Below are 22,326 nucleotides of genomic sequence, written 5' to 3'. Positions count from 1 at the left end.
GTCTCCTTATGACACACTCTCTCTCTCTCTCTCTCTCTCTCATCTTAACGGTTTCCTGGTTGCATCCTCAGCTCGGGCGCTTCGGAGCCCCGGGTCCGCTACACGTGTCTATTTACTTGCGAAAATTACTAATGTTTGTTCACCGTGAGACATTCTTCCGCGATCGGCGGAAGAAAAATAGTTCTGGCAAGCCGTAGCGTAATGCCACAAGGCTAACCAATTTATTTCAATGTTTTCGCGGCGCATGAAGATCAAGGCCCAATTAATCTTAGACACGTCCCATGCGTACCTAATAAATATAATAATTAATCATTGAAACAATTTGGATTATAGTACCTAGACAGAATTAATTGTAGATAGGACTGCAAATAAGTCACCTATAAATAATGACGCAAGTGTGAAAAAATTGTTTTAGTCGAATACCTACTGAGTGCTTTCTTAAAAGCGAAAATAATCCGAGCTATTTGTTTACATAGGTAATTTTTTTTTAATATAATGAACAAAGACTCAATAATATTGTCTTCGGTTACCGCGATAGTTACTCATGAAATAAAACTATGGAAACGGATTAAATCGCGTATAATAAATTTAAAATACATCCCGACGATACTTTACCACCGGCTTGGGATCCAGTAGTACATCTGATAATGGAACAAGCACGACGAAGGCTGTGAGGCATTTGTGTTGTATGGTGTTGGACATTTGCAGTTTGTTTCTTTGTCAATTTTGTGTAGATTAATTGGTTAATTATTTTTTAACAGAGTAATGGTAAATTTTTTGAATATTGTATAACTAACTTTATTAATAGTGTGTGAACCTGCCTTAGAAATCTATATTATTTGTGGTCATGGTTCGTTAATATTTCTTGTAAGTGGGTAGCTTTTGCACATTTTAATTTTTCCTCAGTCACCCGTTGACCACGAACGCTGTAAAGAGTTCGAAACGTCGGGATGTATTTTAAATTCATTATACGCGATTTAATCCGTTTCCATAGTTTTATTTCAAAAGACTCAATAAATAAAAAGTTACTAGTATGTACAATCTTAAACAAATAAATAATTATAAAATGAATACGTTTATTATTATCAATAAAATGTTCAACGGTAATTTGGAAAGTTGTAGGTATATGTATAGATACCATCATCGACTGTGTTCAGTGTAGGTATTATATCAGCTTTGTCCACATACTTGGTTTGTTACCTAATGGGAATAGGTACATATTATTAAATACCGTATTATTCTTGACTCGGAAACTGTGTATTCCTTTAAACTCGAACAACCGCACTCTCTAGAGCCAAGACACGGCGCTTGGCCCGCCCTTATACGGGCGTACAGGTTTCAGACTTGCCGCGAACATTTCTTGTGTAACAAGTGCTTGAATTACAAGTAAATTTACATACACGTAGCCACGGAATGCGACGGCAAAAACTATCATCCGATATTCTGTTAATAGACTTGAACGAAAATAAACACGACGCCAACGCTTTAAACAGAGGACGTTGTTTGCGAAAAAGATAACATTTTTCAAGCATTTATCGTCAGAAGAGCTAATTTTAGATTTGTAATAAATGTATTTTTTAATATCTAGGTAGGTACCTAATCTGTGTTTAAACTCTGATATTTTATTTGCAATATAGTGAAGGTAAATGACCGTAAAACTCTTTGAACTACTTGACTAACCTAGTAAGTTTTTAAATATGCAACCCAGCATTTACTAACAAGCCAAACCAAAGCTCATAATTTCCCTAGTTTATAAACTATTTTATACTCGATAGGTACAATGCAATAACTTTCGTCAAATGCGATAAGAAATGCTAAGAATGCAAATGTTTAATCGCAAGTGTGACGTGTACGCGATAGTACTCTAATCCCAATAGATAACAATCATGATGTACAAGTCCACAAAACACTTAGATTCTGCACAATTGAATAATGTTTGAGATGCGTGACAGCAGCATGCGCTCAATAGATTATTGAACACAACTGCAGTATCGAAGTGCATCCATTTAGGTAATTCACTAGCTTTGTATATCGACTGTGTACTCGCTTCAGTACAACTTGGTCTAGAATTCCTTAAAACGTTAGCTTAACCAGAGATCAAACTTAAACTGGTTTCCCTGACTTAATGCTTATAGAAATAGTGTTCTAGTTTCCGATAGTTATGCTTTCCCCGATAATAAATAGACATTATCTCTTGTAGGTACAGAACATGCTGAAATCTGTTCTGCACGGTACTGCATCAAGGCATAGTTCACACTATGGACCTCTGAACTCGGTGACACTTCGCTAATAAGTTAATAATTAGATAAGGTTGACTATTACTGGACTTAATGCCGTTTCTATATGAATTCGTTCAGGAATCAAAACATCAACATCCGTGTTTTGTATTTTATATGTACAATGTTTAAATCGATGTCGCCGATATAAGGTGTCGCAGGTTAGACGACCACGTACCACGTGTAAGATATAGGTATTAGGTATACATATAATGTTAAGGAAAACATAGCATTAGGCTCAGACGATTGATACGCGACGCGACATAAATAAATAAATATTTCAAGGCTTTTTTTTTATATAAAAACTCGCAAAACGATAAATGAAAAATTTTCAAATCGTGCCTCAGAAAGCCGGCCGCATCAGTTTGTCAATAATTCTTAAAGAGTTTGCAAAAGTAGCAAAATATTGAGCTATTCATATGTTTCTCGTGTACCTCTAATATATATCAAGTGTATACCTACTTTGCTTGGAATTAATATTTTCAGTTGTTAATATTTATATTAAGTAATTTAATTTATCTAACTTTAATGAATACTCTGTAATGTTGACATATAAAAGTGCCCCTGTGGCCTATTTGCTATTTGATTTTGTTTTTTTTTCTCGTAACCATTAGTAACTTAAACAGTTAAGCTAACGTTTAGCCTTAATTTCATAGCAGCAGGCTCTTAGCTCGAATCAAAGGAAATGATTGCAGTTTCTGGCGGATTTCATGGAAAAATTTTGGTATGTGAAGTCCCTAATCCGCATTGGGCTATGTATGGCTAGCGTGGAGACTAGCCCGAGCCCTCTCGTGCATGTCAGGCCCCGTAGCCGAATGGCATTTCTCCGACGCCAAACGAAAGCGATACGCCGCTGGCTCTGTCGCGCCAATACGCAAGCGCGATAGAGATAGATATCTACTAGCGCTTCGTTTCGTGAGCGTTTCGTGAGCGATTGTGCCATTCGGCTAGCCACCCAGGAGGCCTTCCCAGCAGTGGGACGTATATAGGCTCAATTATTTATTTATTATATTTTACTTTGCCTTAACAAAATGTGCTTTTAAGAAACTATAAGATATCATAATTACTTTTGCTCTATGGACTCAGTCTGACTTTTATTTCTCAGTTAAGATAATTGTGTCATACAGTATCGTTAAATAAATAAGAATGATAAAATGCTATTCTGAGTTGTTCGATATCATTAATAATATTATGATGTTAGTGCATAGCAATAAATAATTCATATTTAGTAACAGGCCCCGTAGCCGAATGGCATTTCTCCGACGCCAAACGAAAACGAAACGCCGCGAAAGTTAGTCTGGCTCTGTCGCGCCAATACGCAAGAGCGATAGAGATAGATATCTACTAGCGTTTCGTTTCGTGAGCGTTTGTGCCATTCGGCTACGCACCCAGATCTCAATCTTAGGTTCTTGTATGTGGGCATTTTCAGAATTGGGACCCCCCAATTAGCGTAACTTAACTCACTGTCAGTTTTGTGACGATAATTAAGCATGAAATTTTTATAAAAATATTGTTTTTGTGTCAATTACGTAAACTTTAAGTGATAATCTACATTCAGAATGTGAAAAAAGTAAAATTTTAGACAGATTTTATGCTTAATTTTCGTCACAAAACTTACGCTAATTGGGTGTCCCAAATTCTGAAAATGCTCATGTACTTACTATAGGTACCTATCCTATATTTATTGACATCAATCTCCGCTTACTCTATACATTGGATCAAATACATTAATTAAAATATTTTTAAATAAGTTATTTAAACAATTATCAAAATATTTTTTGTTTTAAATAAACGGTATAAGCCAAATACAATTTAATTAATTGATTAAATCTTCTTAAATATATTTGTAACAAACGGAGAAGGAAGGAAAAGCTCGCCTAACAACCATTACTGTCTTTTATTTCAAAAACTAGAACCCGTGTTTATGCCCTATGCACGGCACGACTAACTAATTGTATACTTTCTTCGAGTTACGATAATATTTCTGCTACATTAGATCCCATGCAAGGTAATATATTATCGTAACATAACATAGAGCGTTGTTAAAACATTCTAAATGTGCATATTATAATCACCGTCAGTAATATATAGTCATAATAGCCCCCAATTAAATGGCGCTTAGTCTAATTATAGTACTTACATTAAATAAAAGGTTTTAAACACATAATCTTCTTTAATTATAATTGTAAAGAATCAACCCACGTTTCTATAAGAAATTGTTAGTTAGGTATTCATTTTGTTTACAGTTCAGGAAGATAATTATTACTTAATTAATGCCTTTAGTTGACTAGATAAGTACCTAATTAGTTCCTATTTAACTGAACTTGACAGTCAAGTTACCGCGTGTAAGTAAATATAAATACCTAAGTATTTTCGTATACTGAAAGAAAAATATAAATACCTACTTTTTTATTTTTACTAAACAGATAAAATAACAAACAATAAATTAAGCGTTTGAAAAAAAATTACGACATTCCGAATATAAATAAAAGAAAAAATACACAAGAAATGAGAAAGTGCTCGTCTCATCTCAACATTTTGCTGGCGTTTTCCAGCTTTGATTTTCAGATGATCATGAAGACCTATACACGTTAGCAATTTTATAATATGATTGATAATACTTAATGAATGTGAACGAATGACTAATTATTATAAGCGAAGAAATATGAATTTCCGTTTAAATTTAGTTCATTCTATACAATTTGTCAACTTTGCATTGTAGCAAATTGTGACGTCGTAATTGTCTAGGTAACCTGTTTCTCAGCCTATATACCTATTTGTATATAAATAAACAAACCATACCCTACTACAATGTGCATAAAAAATGCCGACATAAAACAACTAATACGTAAACAGTGAGAGTACTAAGTAAATGTTTGTTCTTACCCGCATATCCATCTCTTGGCCAGTCATGGCACACTCACTAGCACGTTTCGCATCACAGTAAAGTGCACAATAGTCGAGTAAACAAATGCACGCTATCAACGCGTCGCGAGTGTTTGAGGCGACTGTGCAGACGAGACTGAATGCATCCCGGTATTGTGTTCATATCACCAAGCGCTAGTCGAACTTCAAGAAACCGGCGGCGTGTATTTACAGTCATTCTTCAAGATACAAATAATGCCTGAAATGAATTCTATTCAATCAGGGAGCACCAAAACACATACCACCGAAATATGCAATTACCTTTCTCAGAAATCTTAGTATTAGCAGAAAAATATTACTGTAATTTGAAAAGTCCACAAGTAGACGCGAATCGCTCTGTATCCAATGTGTCCATGATATCGTTTCCACACTTTGTTTTAATTTTGATTTTCGACTGAAGTTATCTATAAACAACATGGTCGCGCGATAAACGATAAAACGTCAGGCCGTCCCTATCGCAGTTACAAATAGTGCGAAAGGGACGACCTGATGTTATATCATTTATTATCGCGTGACCATGCTTGCCTGCCAGTTTTACTGGTTAGTCTGAGCGTTCGACTCACAAGTGGTAGACATACGATTGCACTAGCCCTCCTTATCTGATATTCTCATAGCTAAATATTTTTTCTTGGGACCACCACTATAATCTGATATTTTGTTCCTTACTATTGTCACGGATCCAGGTTCTAGTTATGATGGTTCTAGTGCTCGAGTTGCTCGACGCTCAATGAAATAATAGAATAACGCGACTTGTGGACACAGGACTCTGATAGGGGAGCGATAACTGCTTTCTCCGTCACACCCCCGAGGACGAAACAAGACTTCCTACATCAGAAACTTCTAGAACATACGACAAAATAAACAACTTCGACATTCGTAAATTTTGTTACGGACTTGTTTAAAATAATTACAGCCAGGCTACGGCCAATTTATGCATGGTAATAATAGTTATTTGTTATACAAGGGGGCAAAGTTGTATTTTAACGCCGAGTGTGGAATTGAAAAACGAGCAAGTGAAAGGATTCTATAGTTGAACCACGAGCGAAGCGAGTGGTTCGAGAATAGAATCCTGAACTTGCGAGTTTTTTAACACACGAGAAGTAAAATACATTTGCTCCCGAGTGTAACTCAAAACTTTTCCCCTCACTATAGCGAGGAAACTAGAACGCAAAAAATGCGTTTATCACTGCTTCCAGTAGTTCCACAGGTGGTAAATCATCTTTATTAATAGATTCACCTACTTTTATCAATTTTAAAGCAGTTAATGTGACTTTATTCAAGGTCAAATTACTTTACCCACTAGTGGATAAAATGCGTTTTTACCCGCTGGTATTAAAGGACAAAACACGTGTTTCCGAGCTAGTGAGGGGAAAAATATTTTCCGGTTTCATAACCATTGTCGCAGTAAAATCATACGAGTATTTCACTTTTTTTAGCATGAGAACTATTTCTTTAAGTGCACTCTTTAATAAAATGTTGCGCAAAGTAGTACTTTAAGTGACTATGTCGAAAATTCAAAGGACCATATGTATTGTAAAACGTCATAGAAAAAAACGTAACTCGTATCGCATCGCATGTATCGCCACTCGTTCCGAATTTCTCCTCACTTGTATCGTGATGTTCTACTTTGCCGCTGTATTCTCACAATAGTGAAAAGAGACGCAAAAAATAAACCTAATAAGTGAATTACGAGTGTCTGAGTAAACATTCTAAATTGATAAAGATGTTTAATTGAAAAGGGTATCACGGTTAAATGTCAATTTAAATAAGGCAGAGCAAGGCACGGGCGGTCTTTTATCGTAGGGGTTAACGTTTTCGCATGGAAAAGTACTGCTCGATTACGTGTGGCAAAGAAAACAATGTCACTTTATCTATAAATAGTAGGTCAGGCGATGCAGGGCTCATGTCCAAATCGCCTCCCGAGTATTGGACTCAATAAAAAATGGAAATGTGTGAACGTTTTAGACTGTATCCAAAACAGCTAAGCGAGACAGGTAGATATAGAAAGTCTAAGGGAGGATGAATCATACAGAATCAAAATGAAAATGCCAGCGCAGCGATAACGAAAAGTGTACCATAACTATAATAAGGCAATTTGATAGACATCCCAAGGTTCGAGGATGCCATACAGAGAAGAGAATGTGCAATAGAACAGGACAGATTTCTGTCGGCGCGGCGTCGCATAAGGTTTGATGACGACTCGGTCGAATCCTAATAGGGGTTTTTGAACTGCCTAATCCCCCTCCTTATGTCTCTAAACTAAGCTATCAAATCAGAAGTAGTCTCCCTCAGCCAATTTTGAAAGTGGCGTGATAGGAATAGCCGGGCAGTGGCACAAATGTGACGACTGCAGCGCGCATTTTGGCACAAGCTTTTGGGTTTCTGAATGCGCTGAGAATAGAAACCGTGACACCAATTTATGGTAATAAAAATGAGGTATGCTGATGGACTGATATTGTATAAGCAAATTCAATGGGAGGTGCTGAGACTTTGCCAAGAGACTTAATCATATTCCTCATCCTTGCATTGCACCGGTTTTCTCATTACTGAAGGTCTAACGAAAGGCTTCTCTTAGACAATCTGTCGCCATCTCATAATGATTGTCGACCGTGACAGACTTTGTAAATCCGTCATAAGCTCGACATAACACGAAGAGAGGTACCTACGTCCTAATATTATGTCGTATAGCCATATTAGCCATACCTACCACCAATTTAAAACAACAAGAAGATTTGTCCAATCTCCAATCCAAACTCTTTGCGTAAGTCATATTTGACGTACGCTCACAGAAGATACGTGCAAATTTTGGACAAATAGAATTGTTTCCATGAAGTGCAATGCATGTTACTGTGTGCACACCGGTTCGCAAACACACTTAACGGAGTCGAGGAGCAAATATTGGAGGTTGTTTGAAGTGTATGAAGAGAATGTGTTTGACAATAACAACTAGTCGTGTGCCGAGGTTTTAGCTAGCATTCGTTCTGTTTTGAACTGGTGTAATAATATAAACATGGTAAGAAGTAACACTAGGTAACTTTTCACGATTTTTAACTTCTTTTTTAAAGCTAGAATTAAGCACGAGTATGTTCATGAAAATGGTATATGACCTGAGTGTTAAAAGTGTTAGAACTAAATGATATTAACATAGTTGTTAAAGTAAATTACTTACTTTTTTTATACCTATCTTAAGTATCTTGTATACCTCTTACGTGAGAGCGGCATGAAACAAAACTTATACTTAGGTGCGTATGCGTAATGCATATCTGATTTATGTACTGCACACTGCAAAAGATACGGTAAGCCGTATCTTTTTCAGACTGCTGAACTACTTATTTATTTAGGTACTTGATAAGATACAAATTATAGGTTATCCTATATTTAGTTCTTGCGTGTGAATAAACATCATTACGCGTCACTGCTTCATTATAAACAGAATTAATTAAAATTTGCATACAAATGCGCCTTAAGCTCCATTTGGTCCTAAATTGAGATTTTTAAATTACAATCTTATTTAAGACGTGACATAATTTAAAATGTTTATGTACCTCGTTAAAAATAATTAGGTGTAGCAGAGTTGTCACCAACTTTTTCATTTTATTTTATTTGCTGTGCTAGTCTCCATCATTACTTAAATTAAATTTAAAATATTTTAGTTTAGTATTTTATAATTTACTTGCAATTGTTGTAACGCCCGTATAAGCATAATTGTTCAAAACGTAATGAAGTTGCTCGGGACCGGGAATCGAACCCACTGCGGTCAACCGCACGCCGCCACCCGACACCGGCCTGCGATGATACATCATAGACACTACTGCCTACTCATAACCTTTATTGTATTGAGATAAGGCCTATGCATGCGCAATTAAGTGCGTTGCTGTTAGTAAGAAACTAAAACTACTGCAGTTTCTATTTTTAAATGCACTTCAAAAGGGTTTACGGTAATATTTTGCTTTAGTTCCAATTCAGAAGATGTGTTTTTGTTTTGTATTTTTGATAAACGGCTCTCTTATCGATGCCTCAGGTAGCTGTCTCTGTCTCGGGTTTATTGTTTTTTTAATCGTTAGTTTTTAAGTAGTATGGGAGTTTACCTGTTGATGTCCACCCTTGTGATTTGATTGGATAACCTGACGTGACATGAAGAATTTGACACAAATTATTAAAATACGTATGTAAGAGGTAGATACTTAAATACTTTTGACGCGTAGAAAGAATACGGTAGTGTTGATACTGACTGTATCTACATTATACACTACTTACTGCGATATTTTTGTCTCGCGATGTTTTCCTTAGAATAACCGGAGATAAGCCAGTCCAAGTCAAAGTCACCTTCCACACGTGTGTGAATTATGAGGTGATGTTAATCTATTGATCGAGAATGTTTGATGTCAACATACAAATTGCTTGTTAATGAATTAAAATGACAAGGATTTTGGCAAATCAACCAATTAACACTGGAATGTGAAACAGATTATTTATTAGAACCTATTTATACCTACAAGAATTTTGGAAAACGAGGGCCCAAGGACCGTGGACAAGGACTGACCCAAAAATTCATTGTAAAGGAAAATTCCTTCTTGTAACGCAAATTATTCAGAAAGAATAAATGCTGATAAGGGTCTATCATATTTGTAAGTTCTTATTTAAGTGTAACACTGATGCAACTCATCGAACGTGATTACCGGTAGGACTTTATCGCAGGGAAATTGGCCAAAAATCTAATTTCTAAGGGATATCATCAAATCACGCAGGATGTCAAAATGGCGAATCTATTCCATCATTTCTCTTTCGGATTCGCTCACGATGTTCATTCATGACCGTATGCTACTTGTAAATAAATATCAATAACATTTCGTATACAAATATACCATTTAAGTTACCGTCCCCACTTATCTACAGTGGATAATACACACTTGCTTATTTATTTAGAGCGTACCATGACCTCAGACAACAGTGAACGATTCAAACAATGCTTATTTTAGTAACGACTGATAATTTCCTATGACCTTATTTCCATTATAATGGGATCTTTCGTCGAAGTGAATTATTCATTTTAAAATTATCGGTACCGCCGTCTGAGTAACAGATGAAGATAAACACTGTTGACAAGAAATCGACAAGTATTATTGATGCAGATAATGAGTCATCTAAATATATAAAAGAAGAAGCTGACTGACTGACTGACTGACTGACTGACTGACTGACTGACTGACTGACTGACTGACTGACATATCAACGCACAGCCGAAACCGCTGGTCCTAGAGATTTCAAATTTGGCACGTAGGTTCCCTATATAGTGTAGAGGAGCACTAAGAAAGGATTTTCCAAAATTCACCTCCTAAGGGGGTCAAATGGGGGTTCAAAGTTTGTATGGGGAAACAAGATTAGTTTAACTAATTTATTCGAAACTTCACAGGAAGATTCCTTAAGACATATGACTGAATACGTGTTTCAGGTTTTTTGAAAATTTAACCCCTAAAAGGGTGAAAAGGGGGTGATAAAGTCAAAAAATCAATATGGGTATCGTTTTTATGGTTTATCGGGTCGCTGATCACGATAAATACAACGTTTTTAAAATCTAACGAGGCGGAAGTGAAATACCTTCTCCCCTGTTGTGGTGCAATGGGGTTTAAATATCAAAAAAATATATAAAAGAGGATATTGACTGACTGACCGACATATCAACGCACAGCCGAAACCGCTGGTCCTAGAGACGTCAAATTTGTCAAGTAGGTTCCTTATATAGTGTAGAGGAGCACTAAGAAAGAATTTTCCAAAATTCACTTCCTAAGGGGGTCAAATGGGGGTTCAAAGTTTGTATGGGGAAACAAGATTAGTTTGACTATTTTATTCGAAACTTCACAGGAAGATTCCTTAAGACATATGACTGACTACGTGTTTCAGGTTTTTTGAAAATTTAACCCCTAAAAGGGTGAAAAGGGGGTGATAAAGTCAAAAAATCAATATGGGTATCGTTTTTATGGTTTATCGGGTCGCTGATCACGATAAACACAACGTTTTTAAAATCTAACGAGGCGGAAGTGAAATACCTTCTCCCCTGTTGTGGTGCAATGGGGTTTAAATATATAAAAGAAGATATTGACTGACTGATTGACATATCAACACACAGCCGAAACTGTTGGTCCTAGAGATTTCAAATTTGGCACATAGGTTCCTTATATGGCGTAGAGGAGCACTAAGAAAGGATTTTTCAAAATTCTCCTCTTAAAAGGGTGAAATGGGGGTTCAAAGTTTGTATGGGGAAACAAGATTAGTTTGACTATTTTATTCGAAACTTCACAGGAGGATTTCTAAAGAAATTTGACCCCTAAAGGGGTGCAAAGGGGGTAAAGTCAAAAGCACAATATGGGTATCGTTTTTATGGTTTATCGGGTCGCTGATCACGATAAATACAACGATTTTAAAATTTAATGAGGTGGAAAAGAAATTTTCTCCCCTGTTGTTGTGCAATGAGGTTAAAATATCCAAAATAGCCATAAGTATAGCTTTAGTTTTTATCTTTACTTCTGGTTCAAGAGATTTCAAATTAACACGGAAGTTCCTTAGAGGAGCACTAAGAAAGGATTTTTTATAGTTCACCTCCTAGCATGATAATTTGACAGGGGCAAGGACAGGGACAGGTTCGGGATAGGGTTAGGGATAGGGATAGAGACAGGGACAGGGACAGGGACAGGGACAGGGACAGGGACAAGGACAGGGACAGGGACAGGGACAGGGACAGGGACAGGGACAGGGACAGGGACAGGGACAGGGACAGGGACAGGGACAGGGACAGGGACAGGGACAGGGACAGGGACAGGGACAGGGACAGGGACAGGGACAGGGACAGGGACAGGGACAGGGACAGGGACAGGGACAGGGACAGGGACAGGGACAGGGACAGGGACAGGGACAGGGACAGGGACAGGGACAGGGACAGGGACAGGGACAGGGACAGGGACAGGGACAGGGACAGGGACAGGGACAGGGACGGAACGGGATAGGGTTAGGGATAGGGATAGGGATAGGGATAGAAATAGGGGACGGGGACGGGGATAAAATGCAGGTGGCTCAGTGGGAAGATTAGTAAGTAGGCATCGGCGAGTATCCTGCATCCGTAATAACTATTACATTCAATGTGCTGTAAGAAGATCGTTGTTTGCTTGCCTTTTATATGTTTACGTTTGCAATAAGTATAAGCAAAATGGAAAAAATTGTAAGCGATAATGCAAGGAAGTACTTTCTACCCTACCGACCATAGCGTCGAGATACTGGCTATGTGCACAGTATAAAGCAGTAATAACTCTTCTAACAAACTTCACTCCGCGCGGTGTGTCGAAAACTACTCTCCATGTGCACCGAATTCATGCGAAACTGGTAAGTATTGGGCTGGACAGTCGGGGCCGCGTTCGCGCGCTGTGTTGACGTGTTGAGTTCGGGAGAAAATGACGTCAGCACCGAAGACATATTTTCGTTACTGTAGTGTTTATGGGTGTATGGAGAACAGTTCTCAAAATGCGGAAATGTCAGAATGTTCTTTAGAATTCCTAGACACCCAGAAAAGCAAGTGGTTGTTATATTTTTGCAGTGTTAGGTACATTATTGCTTACGTAAATGGCGTAAAAGTGAGATTTAAAGCTAGAATGACACATTAAAATCAATAAGGATTTATCTGTAACGACATTTAGGTAGATGCTGCGATCTATCTAGCTCGAAAGTTTGGTACCTACTTAAATATTGTGCAAACATCTATTCAAACATTTTATGTAAATACGATTTCGTCAGTATTTAAGAAAAAAACACGTACTTGAATCTTTATTAGATAAAAAGGTAGAAAGAGCGTTGGTACTAGCATAGCGCCATACACAGTTACTACGAGTAGGACAGTAGCACAGGTACAACCCTGCGTGACCTTGCGCAGTAGTAACGACCGCGTCGCCGCTGCCGGAGATTAACTACTGATTTATCCTTATACTGTGCTATGTGGGTTGTATGAAGTTTCCCCAGTATAAATATTTAAATAGGTAAAATACATACATATTCGTACCTACTACCTACGCTGTGGTCGCTTTGTAACAATTCTACAATCATTGCAAGGATTTATTTTAAAGCAATAGTAATATGTGTAAGGTACAGTCAGCCAAAACCGGACCGTACAGCAAAAAGATCAGTTACAATGGCCCTCCAGTCGAGAATTGCCCCGCTTTACCTTAATCGAAATAATCGCGGACATCTGTACCTACAAAGAAACCTACGGATCCAAATGAAAATCTTATTTTTTGTAAACGTTTCAATAAGAATACTTTTATTACGCGGGCGAAGCCGCGGGTAAAAGCTAGTATTTTATAAATAGGTATATGTTACATTTTAACGAATTCAATGAATGGACAATAAGAGGATCCTATGTTCTTTCAAATAGGTACATAAGTATAAGACATTCAAATATTTCAAATTACTGCAGTTACGATGTAGAGCAGCGGTTTTTAAACTGTGGGACGCAGCAACATTATAAAGGGGGCTTGCGATCGTGGAACAAGTGCACACATCAGCCATCACACATTACGTAACTAACAGTAGTTTGGACATTTTATTTTTGAATAGGGGCGTGCTAAAAGTTTGGGCCTGTGCAGATGTTTCTCATTAACATAACTATACTTCAACACATTCCCTCGTCTCGTCTAGTTTGGCAATACGACAATGTTACCGATCAATCATTTTGCAATGATAGCCATGAATAGTATTATGGTACGCCCTAGCTATGTGAACTGTACACGTGTCCTTTACCCTTTTAGTACCTTGGACCACATGATATGTCAAGTCATGTTTGTACTAAAAGTTTTCGTTCATATAATTATGTACTTATTGCTTGCCTATTGATCTATTGATATATAGTCATAGCTTAATAGCTAATGTTTTTAAGATAAAGTTTACGTTATCTAGCAGTAAATGTGTTACAGGCAGTTAGACGAAATAAATGATTTGAAATTGAATTGGTATGTCACATAGATAGATAGATAGACAGATAGAATACTCTTTATTGGCACAGCTCAGCAAAAGATACAGAAAAAATATACAGTGGAGACAAAACAAATGATTATAAATAGAGGCAGACAACAGGCGGTCTTATCGCTAAAGAGCGATCTCTACCAGACAACCTTTGGGTAGCGGAAATAAAAAACATAATCAAAAAGAGTAGGTGCTTCGAAATAAAAAATCATAATCATTCTAATTTCCAACACACAAATTGAATAAACATACACATATAAGAGAATATAAATAGACATCAATCGCAATGAAAAAATCAACAGTCTGGCCAACGTGGGATTCGTACCCACATCCTTGGATTGCCGGTCCAATGTGTTACCAATTGCGCCAGCCGACCATCCGTCCATGACTGCGAATTCAATTGAATGAATTGATGTCTGCATTTAAAATTTGCGATTTATAAAGTGGTACGTTCCACATAAAAATCTATATGTTTATATTTAAAAAACATATAGATTATTAACATTGAATATAAATAGACTTACATAAACATACTTAAATAGTAATGTACTACAAGCCAGATATATAGTAACAAACCAAAAATATACAGCAATCATACCAACCAACAGATTTAAAAAAAGCAATACGATCACTAAGGGAGAGATAGGTAATGTTCACATACATAGTGTAACATGTACTGTGTTGACATGTACTCGCATCCTACCGACTGCGCCATGTCTATTTTGGAATGTAAGACATATTTAAGTATTGCATAAAGGCTTCTTCCCTTTCAGAAAACTAGAACATTAAAGTATTAGGCTAATGTGAAAACCACTCAAAGGTTAGAAACGGACACACAACCTACTTACCTAGGTGAGCATTTCTTTTTTTTTTGCCAATAAAACAATTTTGATTGTTTTAGGGAATTTTAGGTCAATTGTACTCAGAATCACGAGTACTTTCAATCTCACTGGGAGACAAAAAGTGTCCCAGAATTTATATACATTTTTGTTACTTTCCTCTTTTGTTACCCCATACAACATGTACGGAAAATGGTAACAAAATAAGAAAAAATCGTATGGGACAATCTCTTTTAACTACTAAGATTGAAAAAGCTAGTAATTCTAAGTAGAAATAGCATTTTTTTTTCAAAAATATCACACTTCATAAAAGTGGCAAAAAAAAAAATGCTCAGGTACGCATATTGCTATGAAAATGACGTGATAAAGCAACTTGACTTTCAGCAGGCTTTTCTCGCTCGTGAACGGAAACGATAACTTACCTCTACACTGATTTTTGCTCGACTTTTACTACCTTGATGTCAAGCCCAATAAAAGCGACGAGGTTTTGATAGATTATTAAGTATTATACCCACGTATAGTGAACTTCGAAATTGCATGCAGAAATTTTGAATGAATTCATTGAAAAATTCGCCATGCACTTTTGTAGCTTACTATACTCATCGATATCCTCGGCTGACATCCAAAGCTCTGGCGGCAGTTTTTATGGTATAAACTTCCGGCGACAGACGGAAAACGATAAAATTTCAGTCGTTATCGTCCAATCGTGTGATAAACATTAATCACCGATGTTTGTGGATGCAATTTTTTAGCAAAGTTTAAACATTTAGATGACTACAACTGTATCAAGGTGGATTTCGTCATTACTCTTTACTGTAACGTAGTACATTTTTCTTGATCGTAATATTTTTTATAAATCAAAAATCTAAATTTCTTAATTTTATTTCGTTTGTAAGGTTGCAAACCTGGGTTAAATTTATACTACAATATTTGTAACAAATTCAAATCAATTTGTAACAAAATGGCTGCGCAGCATAACATGCTGAGCCCGTTCCTTTTGACATGCATGCTAGTTGTCTATTTTATTTTTTAATATTTTTGTGTAAATGTTCAATTTTTATTTGTGTGTCAATAAATGTTTTCTTATTCTTATTCTTATAATATTTAGATCCATTCATTTATGCACTTTTTCGCATAATCTGTGAACGGGTTATGCGAAAAAGTGCATAAATGAATGGATCTAAATATTTTACTGTTACCCCAGGTTTGCAACCTTACAAACAAAATAAAATTATGAAATTTAGATTTTTGATTTATAAAAATTATAAATTACGATCAAGAAAAATGTACTTCGTTAGATTACCAAGTTGTTTATTGTACGCCCGCGGAGAAATGACAAATAGGGACACTTCGATAACGCTGATGTATAATCATAATCAAGATTCCCTCGCCACGCACTCTCAGAATATTCTACTCCTTTTTACTCAAAATAGCAGCATTATCATTTACCTACTTAATTTATATTATTCATACTGTCTAATAAATAACCTACGTACGCATACATCAAATACATTGTATTTATATTTGACTTAATTAACGCATATTATAATTCAAATTAATTGGGTACCTATACCAGACGTCCTCTTTACATAATCGGTACACTTGAGTCAACGAACAACAAATAGTATGTATATATTATATACTAGTAATCTAATTATATTGGCTCATTCACATTTGGCAGTGAACCTGGCAGTTGCCGTTCAATAGTTGAGTTAATTTATGATTTAAATGAGCAAAAAGCATAAATGTGCTGTCACCACCTGTTAACTTCACAGGGATGCTGCTTGGTATTTACGAACAGATGGGCGCATAGTTGGCAGGTCATCCGCATTGGCTAGTATTGCCAGGTAACCGCGGTACCAATCCTATCGCTATACAAAATGTACATCAGTGTTTCTCTCTCTACATAATACGAAGTCTATATAATGCAAAAGCGGAACAGTCTACGACCGTGGTTCTCAAAGAGGACATTAACTGTTCCGACCTACCTAAAAAAGACTTCCAAATGCATCTTGGTGCTTAGTCTTAGAGCCGGTTGCATCAAATCGTCTGTCATCGCTAAAGCGTTCGTTAAATTGTATTGTATGGGAAGTTCCATAGTAGCTGCGCGTGACGATGATGTGTCTGTCAAATATGGTTGATGCAACTGGCCCTTAGTTGAGATAATCTACTAATTACGTCTTCCGTTATCCTCTTCGTTTGAGGTCGGCACAGCATGTATTACTACCTCTCTCTATCGCTCGTCATTCATCAATCACTTGCTTTCGTTTCATATTAACTCTCACAATATATATTCATAATAGTTTCTTCAGTTTTCCTGTCTCGTTTATTCCTTCCACATTCATTCGCATTACGCTTCTCGTCACATAACTTTCATCTCTCTGCATCAAATAACACCAGCGAAGAGAACAAAATGTTATTTCTCCATCGCTTTTTATTTATTTATTTTTAAAGGACCTTTATAAAAATTACATATCGGCCCTGTCAGTCTGGTTTTCATGGCCTCAAATTACAGTATTGTCAAGATTACTTATTAAAAATAGCGTCCGCCAACCTATACACCATATTTGCTGTGTCTGATGTTGGTGTCGCTTTTTTAAATATATCCAAGTAAACAGTCCTGCCTATAAACCGCCGTCGTATGCGCATGTCGCTGCGCTTACGCACGCAGTTGCAAAAACGCAAATATTCTCATCGCATTTCTTGAATAACTCAACGCTAACCAAGGTATGTGACCTCAGATTCTTTACTGATCATACGGATGACAAGGTCACAAAATATAAGAATACTTGTGGTAATAATCACGGCTCCCGATGTGAACTACCCAGTTTGGAAACTATCCAAAATCTCGAATAAAGAAAGCAAAGCTTCTTTGACTCCAAGAAAATATAAATGCCTAAAGTTATTTACGGTGGTATTTAAACTTTTCCTTAACGCAAAAAAAAAAAACGAAATTAACTCGGCGACACAAACAAATAAACCTACATTTTTAATGTATCAGACAAATACTTAATATACCTACGTACGGTACGATTACATAAAATATTTTACAAAAATATTGGCAACTGAAGAAGCAAAACTTGTTACAATACAAAACAATGACCACACAGTGGGTACGCAAGAAGAAATACCAAAACAAATTCACAAAACAAGTTGTACTTATGATTTGTATGTAATGAGAGAGAGATATATTTTTAATGTTTTGTTGGTAATTACATATTTCAGTAGGTAATGAAACGTTTAATCATATGTATTATAAATGAAAAAAGAGGTACTTAGGTAACGTATGCAAGTCCACACGATAGGAAGTTGAACTACAAAAATTAAATAAAAATGATGGTTTCTACACTTTCTATCAAGTTTCTACTCAACTAGTAAAAACAACATGAAGTAAGCCTCGCTCGAAAAAACAAAATATCAAACAAGACACTTCAAATGGCACTCAGAATTGCGAGTGTAAATGACTTGCATCGGGTCAAATGATTTACAAAATTAAAGGCGTATTCGTATTACCACAAACCTAGGCACGGAAAAACTATCAAGATACTGATAAGTACTGGACATAATAAGCAAGCGAGGTTAGAACTACAAGAGAACTATCGATTATAAGCAGACAAATGACTGGATACTTATCACACACACAACACCAATATCTTGCACAGCACAAGTAACCAATATAAGATATATTTTTTGCATTCACCATGCAAGAAGATGACTGTCCAAGAAATTGACTCTAATATAACACAACGACCACGCATGAGGATATAAATCAAAGGTAGAAGTTAGTTATTTATTTGGCATAGCGATATCGATAGCGATAGCGAGAGCCATGAAATTGAACCCACCTTGCACCAGAAAGGCATGCGCTGCGCTCCGGGCTGGACCTGTCGCGATAAGACAAACTGTGAATAATAATAGGCTTCCTTTCAATTAATAATCTATAATGACTATAGTAGATAATAACCCTAATACCTAATTAGTCGCGCAATGTGCTGTTCAAGTTTTCGCCGCCACGTCAATGAAATATTTAAAACGTCATCAACGCAAAGTCTAAAATATTCAGTTTAGTGTGCGTAATGCACAAACGCTCACGATAATATCTCTTTCTTAGCTATCTATCTCTATCGCTCTTGCGTATTGGCGTGACAGAGCCAGACTACATTTCTGCGGCGTTTCGGTGGCGTTTCGCGTCGCAGAAATGCCATTCGGCTACAGGGCCTGGTTTTCAAGTGGTTATTACTCGGAACCATCGTGCATGATCATGTTCCTATAGTTTGGTGCATGTATTAAACCATTCAACAAACCAAAGCCATACAATAAGCAGGCACACTTAAAACACTTATGGTATACTCGTAACTGGAATCATGATCCATAAAATAAAGATAAAGTGGTATCAGCAGTTCTCAGTATGGCCATCTTTTACATCCAATGTCGGATCGGATAATGTGAAATCCTTTTAGTGCTAACAATAATAATACGTATGTTAAATCACAGAACAGCTTTAGCTTTGGAGTGTGTAGAGAGTCAACTAAGTAATTAATTTAACCGAAGCCAAAAACTAAAGCAATATTGTTTAAGATGCCACTTTATATGTCCAGACACTCCAGACACAACTACGAAGTTTAGGTATTCTTAAAAACACCCAGACAGTGAGACAGTTCAATGCACTTGAGTTAGACTGAAAAACAACCCACTCGGTGCAATGAAAAATAAATGAAAAATGCAAAGGTACCATCGTTATGACTTATAACAGAAATTCCATTTACAGTGGACTTTTATTACGCCTTTTTTGCCGTATTTCAATTATTTTTAAATAGTGACTTTAGACGCGAATTTCTAGTGGCAGATAGGTATTTTTGACGTGTTGTTTCAAGCAAAAAATTGTGTTTCACTCGGTCGGTAGCAATGTTTGTTTAACCTTCGTACCTTGAAACCCTCGCAACGCACAAGATTCCACTTTTTATAATATTGAAGTCTCACAATATTGAAATCTTTCGCTTGCTCGGGTATCAATAATGGCACGTGCGGTTTAACAACAACTTTGCCCCCTTGTAAAATTAACAAATAACTATTTAGTATTATTGCAACGAATTTAGTGTTACGATATACATGGCGTTTTGGCTGTCACAACACAGCTTGGAAAAATAACCTAACCACAAAATTAAAATTTTGAAAAAATTCCCGACCGCGACCTTGTGGACCGATTTTCATGAAACATGGCTAAGAACACTCCCGACTAACACAGCTTACAAATAAAAAAAAAACTTAATCGAAATCGGTTCATCCATTCAGGAGCTACGATGCCACAGACAGACACACACACAGACAGACAAACAGACAGACAGACGGACAGACAGACAGACAGACACGTCAAACTTATAACACCCCGTCGTTTTTTCGTCGGGGGTTAAAAAGAGTTTATTATTAGAACTATTTTTTTTTATCATAGCAACTCTTACAGTTTTCATACAAAAATGTCAGAAAAGTTGCCACATGCAAAACGGTTTACATAGACAGTAGTGCCCCAATTATCTACTCTTTTTTGCCATGTTATATTTGACACAGACTGTACATCTGCATCGTGATTAAAGCCATTGTCGGAATATTTATAATCAGAACAATAATTTATTGTAATATTTCGCGCGACTTATTGGACTTCCTGTGTCTTACTGTAAGTGCGTGTCTGCCCGTCGGACAATAATTTCTTTTTATTGGCATTAAATTGTCCATCGGCCGGCAGCCGGACACCCACGCAGGGCACTGGTTCGGAAATCTTATAACTTGATAAAGCTTACAATCGATTCGAGATAACCAGGAATTTTGTATCGTACGACGTTTTTCGGTACAGATGGCCCTCCGAAGGTAAAAAACCGGCCAAGAGCGTGTCGGGCCACGCTCAGCGTAGGGTTCCGTAGTTTTCCGTAATTTTCTCAAAAACTACTGAACCTATAAAGTTCAAAATAATTTTCCTACAAAGTTTTTATAAAGCTCTACTTTTGTGATTTTTTCCATATTTTTTAAACATATGGTTCAAAAGTTAGAGGGGGGGACATACTTTTTTTCCTTTAGGAGCGATTATTTCCGAAAATATGATTATTATCAAAAAACGATGTTAGGAAACCCTTATTCATTTTTAAATACCTATCCAACAACATATCACACGTTAGGATTGCAATGAAAAAAAAAATCACTCCCCGCTTTACGTGTAGGGGGGATACCCTAATAAAACATTTTTTTCCACTTTTTATTTTTGCACTTTGTCGGCGTGATTGATATACATATTGGTACCAAATTTCAGCTTTCTAGTGCTAACGGTCACTGAGATTATCCGCGGACAGACGGACGGACAAGACAGACATGGCAAAACTATAAGGGTTCCTAGTTGACTACGGAACCCTAAAAAGCGACTAATACTAATATGGGTACAATTCTATAACTAGTGAGAAAAGGACGGCGATCAACTCAACTTTAACAAGAATTTCTTACTGGTGTCCGTTTAGTCAATTGCCTTGCGTTACATTACAGCCCCGTGATTGTAATTTATGAGTGGTGGCCTATAGCTTACTCATTTCTTTGTTGAGTCTACATATGTGACGTTCTTAAGTAAATGATACCATATAGTTGCTTACCATAAGGGCGAAATGTATAAGCTTAATCGACAGTGGCTTAGGCCTTTTTTGAGTGTCACTTTTATTGAAAACATCGTAATGTTTTCGTAATTAAAGCGGTGCTCGGTGTGGACATCCGCCACACATGAGCGTTTTGAGAGCGTGGCGCGAGCGGGGCCTGAGCGGGACGCGTCGCTGGCGGCACGCTCTCATCGCGCCCCGCGCTCACGCCACGCGCTCAAAACGCTCATGTACGGCTCGGCGGGAGTTTTATGGAAATATTCAAACCTGTACAAACGTTGACGTTACGAGAAATAGTAGAAAATAAATGTTTCTATATGTTCAATAATTTTGTAAATATTATCTATATTTCTAAATAAAGACATTTGCATTTAAATTATGAATAAGGTTTATGATATAAGCCGGCGGCGACCAGCGATACCTTCACGCGGTTTACACCTATGTAAACAGTATTTCTTGGATAATCGAAATACGTAAGACATTAATCATCATTATCTACGTAATGTCTAATGTCAAATGGCGTGTTTCTGATAACGATATCGTGACAATATTTTCGTGTAGGGTAATCCCCTTCGTTGCCAAAAGATGTTATTTCGTCAGCATGGTGACTAACATAAATAGGTATTAGTTACCGACTTGAAAAAAAATGGGTAG

General features: G+C 36.8%; 1 protein-coding gene across 3 annotated transcripts in view; it reads right to left on the bottom strand.

Annotated features, from left to right (window-relative positions):
- LOC125231639 (glycogen-binding subunit 76A) overlaps positions 1–22,326 on the bottom strand; it is a 63,909-nt gene that overhangs the window by 39,584 nt on the left and 1,999 nt on the right. Inside the window, exon 2 of one of the 3 annotated variants that reach the window (XM_048137119.1) lies at positions 18,889–18,927. The exons of 1 other annotated variant lie outside the window; for it this stretch is intronic. In XM_048137119.1, coding sequence (XP_047993076.1) covers positions 18,889–18,906 — 18 coding nt within the window. In that variant the 5' untranslated portion in view covers positions 18,907–18,927. Of the gene's footprint in view, positions 1–5,162; positions 5,308–18,888; positions 18,928–22,326 lie in introns of those variants that run through there. One more of the 3 variants, XM_048137118.1, reaches the window with a different exon arrangement.

The sequence above is a fragment of the Leguminivora glycinivorella genome, chromosome 12, assembly GCF_023078275.1.
Source record: "Leguminivora glycinivorella isolate SPB_JAAS2020 chromosome 12, LegGlyc_1.1, whole genome shotgun sequence".
In the NCBI taxonomy this organism is placed as follows: domain Eukaryota; kingdom Metazoa; phylum Arthropoda; class Insecta; order Lepidoptera; family Tortricidae; genus Leguminivora; species Leguminivora glycinivorella.
Note: the sequence above shows the minus strand (reverse complement) of the source record. Positions and strands in the feature narration are given on the sequence as shown.